Source organism: Grampus griseus (genome assembly GCF_964374135.1).
Source record: "Grampus griseus genome assembly, chromosome: 11".
NCBI lineage: Eukaryota > Metazoa > Chordata > Mammalia > Artiodactyla > Delphinidae > Grampus > Grampus griseus.
Window position 1 is genome coordinate 15,031,760 of NC_139005.1, and position 12,653 is coordinate 15,044,412.

At 37.8% G+C, this 12,653-nt stretch overlaps 1 protein-coding gene across 3 annotated transcripts in view; it reads left to right on the plus strand.

The window, feature by feature from the left end:
* The window catches only part of PLEKHA5 (pleckstrin homology domain containing A5), a 242,566-nt gene that overhangs the window by 154,584 nt on the left and 75,329 nt on the right, over nt 1-12,653 (plus strand). For 2 of the 3 annotated variants that reach the window (XM_082666875.1, XM_082666876.1), the window contains exons 7-10: nt 570-642; nt 7,182-7,282; nt 10,320-10,435; nt 10,729-10,746. In XM_082666875.1, coding sequence (XP_082523001.1) covers nt 570-642; nt 7,182-7,282; nt 10,320-10,435; nt 10,729-10,746 — 308 coding nt within the window. The remainder of the gene's footprint in view (nt 1-569; nt 643-7,181; nt 7,283-10,319; nt 10,436-10,728; nt 10,747-12,653) is intronic. The other variant, XM_082666877.1, reaches the window with a different exon arrangement.

The following is a 12,653-nucleotide window of genomic DNA, read 5'->3' on the forward strand; positions in this document are numbered from 1 at the left end:
TAACTTAGAAAAAGCTGCCAAGTTAGGTACTCTTTTCTGCTGGATAAGCAAAACCCAAGCTGTCTGTGTAAGAAGAAAAAAAATGTTTATGAAATGTGTTTATATGCTAAGGTTCCTTTATTCGCAGTCATTTAAAATCACATTACCTTTGGAATAATTTCAAATCACATACTTTTCTTCTTGTTGAAGATTACCATATTTATTAAATCTGGTTTTCCAGAATGCACACGCTGCTGCACAGTTACATTATTCTTATGCTAGCAGACGTGTTCAATAGAGGGGATTTCAAATTGCTTGCAAATAGGAAACCAAATCACATTGCTTCAACAGAATTCCTTTTACATGACAGTGTTACTCTTCAAAGACCAGTATACTTGGGAATATCTTAATATGATACAAGTCCCTAGACAACAAACCCAAAATTTTGCTTAACGTTTTAGTTCGAGTTCTGTATAGCATATGTCAAACACACCTTGTTTTAAAAGCTTATTTTAAATAAGAAAACCAGAAATGAGTTTTAATTTTCTGAAATGAAAAAAAAAATCCTTTCATATGCTGATCTAATGCAGGACAGTACTGGCATGAAGCTATGGAAGAAACGCTGGTTCGTGCTTTCTGACCTTTGCCTCTTTTATTATAGAGGTGAGTTTACCGTAAACAATAGAATATATGTTAAGTATCAGATACTCTTTAAAGAGAAAACATTACAAATCTTTTTGCTATTTTATTATCAACAAATAGTATCAAGAAAATCTTTTCTTTATTGACATGTAATTCTGAGTAAGGCGGAGGGACAGAAGGATATTGTGCTTCAAGCAGATTGGTCTTAGTTTTGGTCCAGTTTCTGTAATCTGATTGTGCTGAACTGATTTGTTTTGTGTGAAGAACATGTGAGTATTCACTCTATAATGTTATCCTTGAATTCAGTGCCTAATAGATGAAAAACGTTAGTTTGATGTTTGATTCTTTTTACTTGTCAGTTTTGTCAGATCTAGCCATCAGTCTGTTAGATATCGCATTCTCCCCAGCAAATGATTTTAGTGCATTAGATTAGAGACTGCCATGATGTACTAGCAAATAAGAAAAATAACATAGAATGTATTTATTATGATCCCTTCCAGCCGTTCACACACACACACACACACACACACACACACACACACTTTTTTATAAAACAAAAAGACCTCCATGAAACATTGAGAAAGTTACAGAAGGGTTACAAACCAGGCTACTAATGTTGGTGGAGAAGAAATAAAGGTATTATTAAAGGCAGTCTTCATTTCTCTCTAATTTTTTTTTTCTTTTTAAAATATTTATTTATTTATTTTGGGGCACAGCGGGTCTTAGTTGTGGCTCACAGAATTTTTCCTTGCGGCACACGGGCTCTTTATTGTGGCACGCGGCCTTCTCTCTCCTTGTGGCTCAGGGGCTCCAGAGCGCGTGGGGACTCTGTAGCACGCGGGCTCTGTAGTTGCAGCACGCGGGCTCAGTAGCCCGGCAGCACGTGGGATCTTAGTTCCCTGACCAGGGATCCAACCCGCATCCCCTGCGTTGGAAGGCGGATTCTTTACCACTGGACCACCAGGGAAGTCCATCTTTTATTTTTCTTCTTCTTCTTTTAATGTTTTCTGGTTAATAAGTTGTTGATTAATAACAATTTTAAGTCAGAGTCTAGAGAAGTCTCTGATCATGTGCCATGTGGATCTGTTAGATACCACAGAGCTGGTATGAACAGAGAAAAGGGTGCATAGGCTGTGCTCTCCCTAGAAATCTGCTTCAGCTACAATATAAAATCATGAATTTGGACAACCATTCCTTCTTCCCTAAAATCTGGTTGGAAACAGTCACTAAAGAATTAGATTGTCAGTGCATGATTACTCATTTATATACCACAGAATACAATAGAATTTTAGAGCCTATTAGCAGTTTTAAAATTTACTTTGTGATTGTCCAGAAAAAGGTGTGACAAAATTCTGTGGCCATCTATCAAAGCAACATGTGCATATTGACCTTCAGATTTAGAAATTACTAGAATTGTATTCATCTTTTCCCCCCACTGAATACTGTGGTTGAGAAGTACTGCTGAGTCAGAATTAACCAGACCTATAAACTTTCATTTTGTCATAGAGATGTTGGTCAGGCCGCAACTGTGGTATTATCTTTAGTTAAGTGCCAGACTTACTCTACAATTTTCCTTAAAGGTTTTCCCAGTCTTGCAGAAAGTCAGGATTTGTAACTCATACATTATTCCTAAGCTTATAATTTGTACTTTTCTCCCTTTTTCAGTACGTTTTATAGACCATTTAGAACTTTAAATAAGAACAAGAAAATGTTTGTTGCTTCTCATATAAAAATTTCTTAGTGTTAATTTGCAACAAAAAGCTCACTGAGTTCCTTGTCTTTTGCTGTTATTATTGCTCATGGAAAGGTGCTTGCTACTTGTCACCTTTATTAAAATAGAAAAACTTTTAACCTAATTTTTAAAAAGTAAAGGTGAATTCAGAAGCCATGTTGAGTATGAGATTCCATATTATTATTAACCATATGCATTTTACATTCAAAGTATTTATTAATTTTAGTACAGTTCCCCAGACAGGAGGAATGTAAAAAAGAAGATATAGAAAGGAAAGGTATAACATTTAACTCACTTCCATTCTTCAGATGGTTGGAAAGAAGCATATGATACTACACTCTCACTATTTTATCAATAGGAAATGTCAGATTTTAAATAAAAACTATCAGATTTTAGTGAGATGATCATAATAGCTTGCAATTTTTGGAGTTTACTATATGCTAAGCACATAACATTATGATCTTGTCCATCTTTTCCTCACAGCCACCTGATAAGGTGGCAAATCTTATTATTCCCATTCACACGAGAGGAAACTAAGGGCAGCAAGGTCCAATTGCTGGCCTGTCTCCCCAAGCAAGTCTCAAAGCCAGGATCTGCACCCAGACTCTTCTCCTAAACACCCAGATCTCGTCTTCTCTCTCTCTCTTTTTTTTTTTTGGCCACGCTGCACAGCTTGTGGGATCTTAGTTCCCCGACCAGGGATCGAACCCTGGCCCACGACAGTGAAAGCGTGGAGCCCTAACCACTGGACCGCCAGGGAATTCCCAATCTCGTCTTCTCTTGTACCGTGAATACAATGGCCCCATTCATTTCTTCCATATGTCTCAAAGCATTTAATATACTAACATACAGAACGTGCTGTCAGAATTTTTTGACAGGTCAGTCTGTGTTTTACGGATATGGGAAATAATTCAGAGAGAGAATAAGAGCTTTACTGTTTTTTTGCAATAGGATAGCATCCAACACCAGATGGAAGCCCAGGTTCCCACTGTTCTTTACAATATACCAGGCATATCGTGAACACTGTGATAAAGTACTGAAATTGCTCTGTTCTGTAGTCAGTCTATTGATGAAGTTTACCGTGGGACGCAATTCACTCAACGAATGTTTACTGAGCAGGACCCTCTTCGTTCCAGGTATTTTCAAAATAGCAGTGAAAGAAGGCTTCCATGAAGCTTGTCATCTAGAGAGGTCAGGGAGACAGTAGATAAACTCAGATAAATAAACAAGACCATGGTAAGTGTTTTTAGGAAAATAAGGTCATGATATGAAAAGAAGGGCATGGGGCAAGGGCCTCTATGGACCAGGGCTCTGAGCCGATGTTTTAGGTAGCAAGATCCCAATGACAAGGAGGAGGCAGAGTGAGCAGAGCATTCCAGGCCGGGGGGGAGCAATAGCGCAAAGGCTCTGTGGTAGGAAAGTGTTTGGGATGTTGAAGAAGCAGAAAGAAACCAGTGTACCAAGCAAGGAGGTTAACAGTAGGGAAAGAGATGGATGGGAGATTGCACCAGTCTTGGGTTCTGTTGGAGTTTAGGTTCTGCCCAAGATACCATAAGGAAACAGCTGTGTATTTTTAAGTGTAAGAGTGATATGCTGTTGATTTACATTTCAAAAAGCTCACTCAAGCTGCTGTTAGAGAATGAGTTATAAAGGGGAAGGAAGGAAACAAGAGTTAGCAGTTACTGTGTAGAAATGATGATGGCTTTAGACTAGGGTGGTAGCTAACAGGGAGCTTTTTTTTTTTTTTTTGCGGTGTGCAGACCTCTCACTGCTGTGGCCTCTTCCAGTTGTGGAGCACAAGCTCCGGACGCGCAGGCTCAGCGGCCATGGCTCACAGGCCCAGCCGCTCCGCGGCATGTGGGATCTTCCCGGCCCGGGGCATGAACCCACGTCCCCTGCGTCGGCAGGCGGACTCTAAACCACTGCACCACCAGGGAAGTCCCAGGGAACTCTTTTGATGCACCAGACATCTTATTAGGTGGTAGGATGCAGAAATTAACAATATAAACCCCTCTCCTTATGGAACTCACAGATTAGCAGAAGGAGTCTGAGAAAAAATGTTATAGTATTCAGTTGTGTTGATGAGTGTTGACCAGGCCTGTGCAAGGAAGGGATTAGGAAAGAAGGGTGATCTTGACAAAGGACTTAGCATGTACAAAGCATGAGTGAGCATGACATATTTGTAAAATTTTACATATAGGACTTAAGGAATGAAGGTTATGTCTGAAGACGTAGCAAGAGTAAAGGCTAAAAAGTAGATCAAGGCACAAAAGGCATTTGTTTGTTATTCTAATGAATTTAAACTCCTGTCTTGAATACAAAAAATAGTATCAAGATCAAGTGTACATTTTAGAAAAATCACCGTAGCACTTGAAGCCAAGAGACCAGTTAGCAAAATATTGAAGTATTCTGGCGAGGAACGATAATGAGTAACAACATTCCGGTCTGTAAGTTACTTACCCAGCTGTGACTGTATGTATTTCTTGTCTTGTTCCCAAACGTCTTTAAAGCGAAAGAAGGAATGGGGGAATCTAAAATGTCACTTGCATCCGCTAAAATGTTGAGATTTTTATGGTTCCTGTCCCAGGTTGTGTTCCTCAGGAAGCGAGCCTTGTGATGGAGATCAGGGTGCAAGAGGCCTACTGGGGAGTGTTCTTGGTATCGGGACCTGGGCCCGGGAACGGAGGGAAGTAGGATAGGGCAGAGGGAGAAGTTAGGCTGCCGTGCAGTCTAAGAAAGGCCTGGCCGACTCTCCGTCCCCAACTAGGAGTTCGTTCTTTCTACAAACATCACTCAGTTCCTACCCTTCGCTTGGCAGTATACGAGGCCCGCTGGGTGATAGAAACTAGGACAGTTACCTAGGTAGAGTTAAGACAGTAAAAAAATGTCAGTAAGACAGTTGCCTAGGTAGACAGTTACCTAGGTAGAGAACTATAAAGAAAGCCATGGTTAGGAACATTTAAGTGATCTAGCAGGGGACTCTTCGGTTAGTCATTTGACAGATGAAGATTTTATATGCCTTCAGTTTTATGTAATAATGGCAGTAGTTACTGAACACTTAGTATGAGCTGAGTGCATTATTGCGTTCATTATGTCTGTTAAATAATTTAACCCTCACAACAAGTTCCTTAGTGGTAAGTCTTGTTTTCCTCAGTTTTGTAGTAGATGAAACTGAGATGCCCAGCATCAGTAACTTGCCCAGGATCTCAGAGCTGCTTGGAATCTGGCCAGGAAACAGTCCATGATAATCCAATGAAGTCACCCTGTGCTTATTGATGCTGCATATTCTGAAATAACTTTAGGAAAGTTATTTCCTAAAGTTCCAATTATGCAACATAGAAGAAGGTATTATTTGATAAAAAGTGATCTTTTAATAAAAATGACTTCAAGCTGTTTCTGATTATATGCTTTATATAAGCATAAAGTTGGATTTAAAATTAGAATATGACTCAATTATAGAAAATTGTCATGTTCTCTATAATTGATGTCTGCTCTCTGCCTTTTTTTTTTTTACCTTTTAGAATAAATCTGCACTTTTGTTCATTCTTACTTGTATTAGTGAACTGTACCTGAATGAGTACAGTATAGTAAAAGCAAAATTTTGTTCCACTGTTGTGAGAAAAGCTATAGAAATAACCTCTAATGTGACTTTTTTCTTTTGGAAGTTTTACCATATAGTCTAGAAGTGAGGGGAAAATAAATAAAATCCCTCGTTAAGTTTATAATAATAAAAAAACATGGTAAGCATAATAAAAGGAATTATTTCTCATTTATGGTTTTTCTCATTGGTGAGTTCATCAGCCTAGTGCACAGCTTTATTGACTTGTCTTTTGGGTCTCTAACAATGTACTATATGTATTTCAAGTTTCATAAACATCTCTGCCCCCAGGCAGCAAGTTAATAATGTGACTCTATACTGTGCCGAGATTAATGTTTTATCTTTTTCCTAGGTTTATTTTATGTGCTTGCCTTGTAGGCCTGTAATTTATTCCCATAACTTTATTGTATATTGTAGCGACTGATTAAAAACAACCCTTCAAAGATATATGCTTAAAAAGCGTATGATTTTTATAGCATAGTTTACAATAATGTATTTATGTGTATCATCATTTATTCAAAATTTTTTGAGTATCTGCTACTGTTGTTCTAAGTGTCTTCATGGAGTTACATTCCAGTGGAGAGAGAAAGATGATAAATAAAAAACTAAAACATACAGTGTATCAGCAGTAATTGGGGTGGTGGTGAGGGGAGACAGTGGTGGAGTTCCAGAAGGAGAAGAGAGGGCTTTGGGATGGGTCAGGGTGGGAAGCACTTTAAAATAGAGCAGTCAAGGAAGGCTTTATTAATGAGAAATTGAACCAAGTCTGAAGGATGTGACAAGTGAGCCGTCCATTTGTCCTAGCTTTAAAATGGTTGCACATTTATATCCTACCAGCCATGTGGGTGGATTCCTTTTATAAATTTTCTGTGTCCTCACTTATATGCTAATGTAGTTTCAGTGAATCACATGTCAAAGGGCTTTGTAGCATGCAGTCTATATGCCAAACAAATGTATGCTGTTTTTCTGTCTAATTGACCTTTTTCTGACATGTGGGCCAATTTCTGATTTGCTTAGGATAGGGAAGCGTGTTGAAAGTAAAGCAGTATATATACTCTGCTATTTAATATTTTCTTTTAAAACCTTACAAAGAACTACCTAAACAATACATGAATTCTTCATTAATATATGAAAATCTTTTGATTTTTTTGTCAAAATAAGTTTCAAGAAAATTTATTCTGTTTCATGAGAACATTTAAAAGTCTAATCAGATGTTCAATTATCTCTTAGATGAGAAAGAAGAGGGTATTCTGGGAAGCATACTGTTGCCTAGTTTTCAGATAGCTATGCTTACCTCCGAGGATCACATCAATCGCAAATATGCTTTTAAGGTAAGGAAATAATCATACTTTTTTATTCTGCATTTGAATCTTGCACTGATTAAAAAGTGAATATTGACCATGGATTATTACAAAAAGATATTTTAGTAACAGTTATTTTTATATTTAAAACATAATAGTGGTCTTCGGGTCGAGGAGGAGAGTGTCCCTTTAATTAGGCAGTATGTGCTCAAATATTTAGGGGCCAAGGGTCTTTTATGTCTCTACTTTCAAATGGTTCTAGTTAAAGCAAATACGTTAAAATGCTAATAATTGATGGCTATAGCTGTAGGTATCCTGGTGATCATTGTACTATTCCTGAAAGGTTACTGTATGTTTGAATTTTTTCATAGTAAATTTGGGGGTGGTGTGTTATTTAACATAATACATGTGCATTCATGATTTTATAGGATATTTACAAAGATATTCTTGGGTCTAAGTACTTCACGAACATCAGATAGTTTTGAGAGAATATTGCAGTTGAAACATTAAATCTATTACTAAATCTAAGCAGACCTGAGCTTCCCTCCCCTAAGTAACAATACCCACCCATCTCTGCATCTCTGTGATGTGCTGGCTTGTAGAGCACCCTCAAGTAAGAGGCCACTTGAACGCTCAGTTGTTTATTTTTGTTTTCAAAGACCATACTGCATTCTTTGCTTTATGATTATGGCTGAAATAAATTTCAGAAGTCACCTATTTTTTTTTAAATCAGTGTTAAATTAAGAACTCTGAAGGGTTTAAATTTTTCATTTTAAGGAAAAGAGGAAATACAAGGGTAACTAACATATGCTGTTATTTAACAATGAAAATGTTTGCACCATTATAAAATTGATTCAATTTTTAATTCCTGTCCACTTTTAAAGAGTACTCAGGACTGCAGCTGATTTACAACTTTTGCCAATTAATGTGTTACATTATTAGCTATGGAGAAAAGAGAGGGAAAGGCAGGAGTGGTGGGAGGGTGATGGGTGACCTCAAAGAGAATGTAATATCTGAGCAAAGACCAGTGGCTACAAGGGCAGTCGCTACCCATTTCAATAAATGTTATTAACAGTATGAACCAGAGAAATGGAATTAAGTATTTTAAGATGCTATAGCAAACTCTAATACTGATAACTGAAAGTAATAACTTTTTAAAAGTACATTGCTCAATTCTGTGATACTAACACTGTTATTTGGGCACAGGTTTAAATTTTTTTGTTTGCTCATCAACTTGTCAAATGTTTATTGAATTTGTACTAGTCATAGGACATTTTGCTGGTTCTTAAACTCTAAAAAAACATAGATTTTTTAAAATATATAAATAGAATGTTAAAATAGCAGTAAAAGTGACCATGCGTGTTAAGTATATTGTCTCTGTAATTATTCGGTTTAATCTTGATTGGATTTTATCTGTAACGAGGATAATGATTTCTATTTCAAATTCTCTTCTCTGCCATGTTGTTTTCTCTGAATTTATGAGCCACTTTTACTACTAAGTCCGTTGGCACTGATGCTGCTGCTTTCACAGTGGTAAGTAAAAGTTATAGACAATTGTTGAACAAAACTGTGGAACTTAAAGCTAAATCGGGAACTTTGCCATCATCTTGTAAATATTCCCGTTTGACGGATCACAAGCTTGGGTGTGGTTTGTTAGTGTCTTGAGTCCTGGCTACACCTGGGTCTTCTGAGCACCAGCCCAGTGTTCCTTCCGTTGATCACAGATAGGGGCAGTGGTCTTCATCCATTTCTCCAAAACCCCACTCAGCCAGTCCAGTGACTCTTGGTGGTGGTTTTAATCATTTTAACAACTGGTGGCATTTGAGCTGTTTCTTTCACGTGGTTTCCGTAGATAGCGTTACATCCCTTACGTGGTCAAATGAGATTTGTCGGTTCTGTAAGTTAATTTGCTCACTGTGTTGATTGAATTTATTTATATCCTGATTCTGAAAAAGATTCTGAAGCAGCTAATTTGCCATCGTAAGTAAAGCAGATAGATAGTCAGGATCTCTGAGTGAAGTGTGTGGCTCCAGATTTACTCCTCTCGTCTCTTTAGACTAACTCTGTGCTTAGTGCCCTTCCTTCTGCCTCATTCTATGCTGAAGTAGCTTTTGTTTCTTTTTCCTTGTCCTTCAGTGTCTACCAGGGAGCTGTCACAGGCATTCTTAAATGGAAATTAAGAATGGTTCCCCCCACAGAATTCCCCACCCTGGTCTTTGTTTTCTTTCTTACTTTTTTTTTTTCCCCCCTTCTTTTTTAAAGAAATTTTATTGAAGTCTAGTTGATTTAACCATGTTGTGTTAATCTGGCTTTGTTTTCTGCTCTGATGTAGCTACTGCTGCTGTCCATCTTTGCGCTGCAGCTGAGCACTCAGTGCTTGGACTTGGGTAGCTGTCCCTCAGCAGCGCCTTCTTTGTGTTGTTTTCTGTTTCTCTGGATAGAGGCAGATGGCCACCATAAAGAAAGAAACCTACTTACCAGTTATATAGGCCTCAAACCCAGTGTATTTACATTTTCGCTCTGAAACTTGAGAAGAAAAGCTAAAGGGCAGTGCCATTTTGGGTCATTTATAGATCTTTTATGTTTGTGTATAGATGTCTGTAAGGATTAGTCAACATGCTTTAAACAGCAGCACCTTTTACTGGTAACACAGGAGGGAAATGCTATGACATGTACATTTCAGTGACTTGTGTTGCTGGTTGCTCTGGAACATTCTTGAATAGAGAGATGTGAATTGTAGTAAATGGAAATTGCTAGGAATGTGTGCATGGAACAGGGATGGCCAGCTGCTTCCTTTCTTACCTCTTTCCCCTCCTATACATCTTTTTTTTTTTTTTAAGAAAAAGAAAAATGGTAAAGTTAGGAGAAAAAATATAATATGTATGTATTTTTCAATATTGAATTGTATTTTTCTTAAGTCCCTCATTTCTATATCCGTATGTAAGACAAGTCTGCTTTCTTTGAAATTGGATAGTAATGATCTGTGTAGAGAGCCACCGAACTTTCTTTCTTTTTCTTTTACAGATACCATATTTCTATTTAAAATGATCGTGCCATTTTCAATCAGGCAGCCCATCCAAACATGCGGACCTATTATTTCTGCACTGACACAGGAAAGGAAATGGAGTTGTGGATGAAAGCCATGTTAGATGCTGCCCTGGTACAGACAGAACCTGTGAAAAGGTAAAGGCTTGTAGGGAAAATAATGGTGATTTCCACTTACATTTTATTCCATGCCTTGCAAGTATGTCATTATCATAGTACATATCATTTTAGTAGTCATGATATGAAACCACTTCTTCCTCAGAAAGCAAGGATTAATTCATGTTTTATATTAAACTAATACACCTTTAGTTAGTTTGAAATACCACCTGCATTTTTATTCCACCTTCCCTCTTTATTCATTTTCACCTATCAGTGTACTGAGGTGAATGCAGAATCCTAACATTCCAACTGAACGTTCTTTCTTCTTACAGAATTATGTTTAATTTCCGGTAAGTATATTTTCAATTGCTATCTTCAAAGTACACAAGACAGTGTTTTTTAAGGTTCTGAATCTTAGAAGGGAATTTATATTCATGAAGTTAATTTCATTCTGTTTTTATATTATGTTGGATGTTTTTCAAGTTTAATAAATTAAAATAAAATTTTTTGATGAGTTTCATTTCTTTGGCATTTCTGGGTTAATTCTGATTGTTTTATGATGAATGTCTCCAGAAAATAGTTCATCAAGCATTTAGATTATTTCTAAATATATCTACTTCTTGATGAATTCTATCTTCTTTCTTTTAAAACTCAAGGGCTCAGATTCTTCAGTAATATAAATATGTACTGTTAAAATTGATCTAAGTGTGATTTTTTCCCCCTGCTTTAACATATGAATCATTTTAATATTTGACTATATTAAGAACTAGTGAGGGCTTCCCTGGTGGCGCAGTGGTTGAGAGTCCGCCTGCCGGTGCAGGGGACACGGGTTCGTGCCCCGGTCCGGGAAGATCCCACATGCCGTGGAGCAGCTGGGCCCGTGAGCCATGGTCGCTGAGCCTGCACGTCTGGAGCCTGTGCTCTGCAATGGGAGAGGCCACAACAGTGAGAGGCCCGTGTACCGCAAAAAAAAAAAAAGAAAAAAAAAAAGAACTAGTGAGAGGAAATCTCTTTCTAAAATATGTAAATAGCAGCTGAATAATGGGCTTACAACATTTTTGTTATATATTCCTATAATTTGAAGAAAGATCTATGATACAGTTAAATTTTTCTTCCAGTCAGCAACAATTGAGCGCATATCTCATATAAGGAAGATTGCTAACTTGCAAATTTGATCTTTTTGCTCTCTTCTCAGGAAATTATATGATTGTTACATTGTAAATCTCTTTTTTTTTTAAAGTGTACCTGTTAATAAAGTCTTTTGACTGTGTTGGTTAAAAGACTCAAGTTGATGCTATATAAGTAAATTTGTGTTTATTTTTTAAAGCATCTATTCCAAATTAACGAATCACTAGTAATTAGAGCTAGAGAAAAGTATGGAGAAAAAAAGGAAAGAAGGTCCAGGGTTGAACTCTGGGACACCTATTTTTAAGAGTAACCACCTCGGGGCTTCCCTGGTGGCGCAGTGGTTGAGAATCCACCTGCCAATGCAGGGGACACGGGTTTGAGCCCTGGTCCAGGGAAGCTCCCACATGCCACGGAGCAACTAAACCCGTGCACCACAACTACTGAAGCCCATGAGCCACAACTACTAAATTCCGCGCTCCTAGAGCCCGTGCTTCGCAACAAGAGAAGCCACTGCAGTGAGAAGCCCGCACGCTGCAGTGAAGAATAACCCTCGCTCGGCACAACTACTGAGCCTGTGCTTTAGAGCCCGTGCGCCGCAACTACTGAAGCCCATGAGCCACAACTAGTGAGCCCACGAGCCACAACTACTGAAGCCCACATGCCTAGAGCCCGTGCTCCGCAACAAGAGAAGCCACCGCAATGAGAAGCCGGCGCACTGCAACAAAGAGTAGCCCCCGCTCCCTGCAACTAGAGAAAGCCTGTGTGCAGCAACGAAGACCCAATGCAGCCAAAAATTAATTAATTAATTAATTAAAAAAAAAGAGAGAGAGTAACCACCTCAACTGTATACATTTTCTGGGTTGAGAGCTAATAAAAGAAAAATCTGCTTTTGGAATTCCATGTGTAAAAGCGACCTGAATGGATGTAAAAATGAGGTGATTATGATTGACAGCTAGAGAAAATTTGTAGGTGAAAAAAATTCATTGAAAATCTTAAGATAATATTAACTTAAGAGTAGAATTTTCAGGGAATTGTTTAGAATACAGAAATCAATATAATAATTAAGATATATGATTGCCAGGTAATTTCAGTATTGTGTGTTCACTTATCCCAGAATTTCAACTTCCAT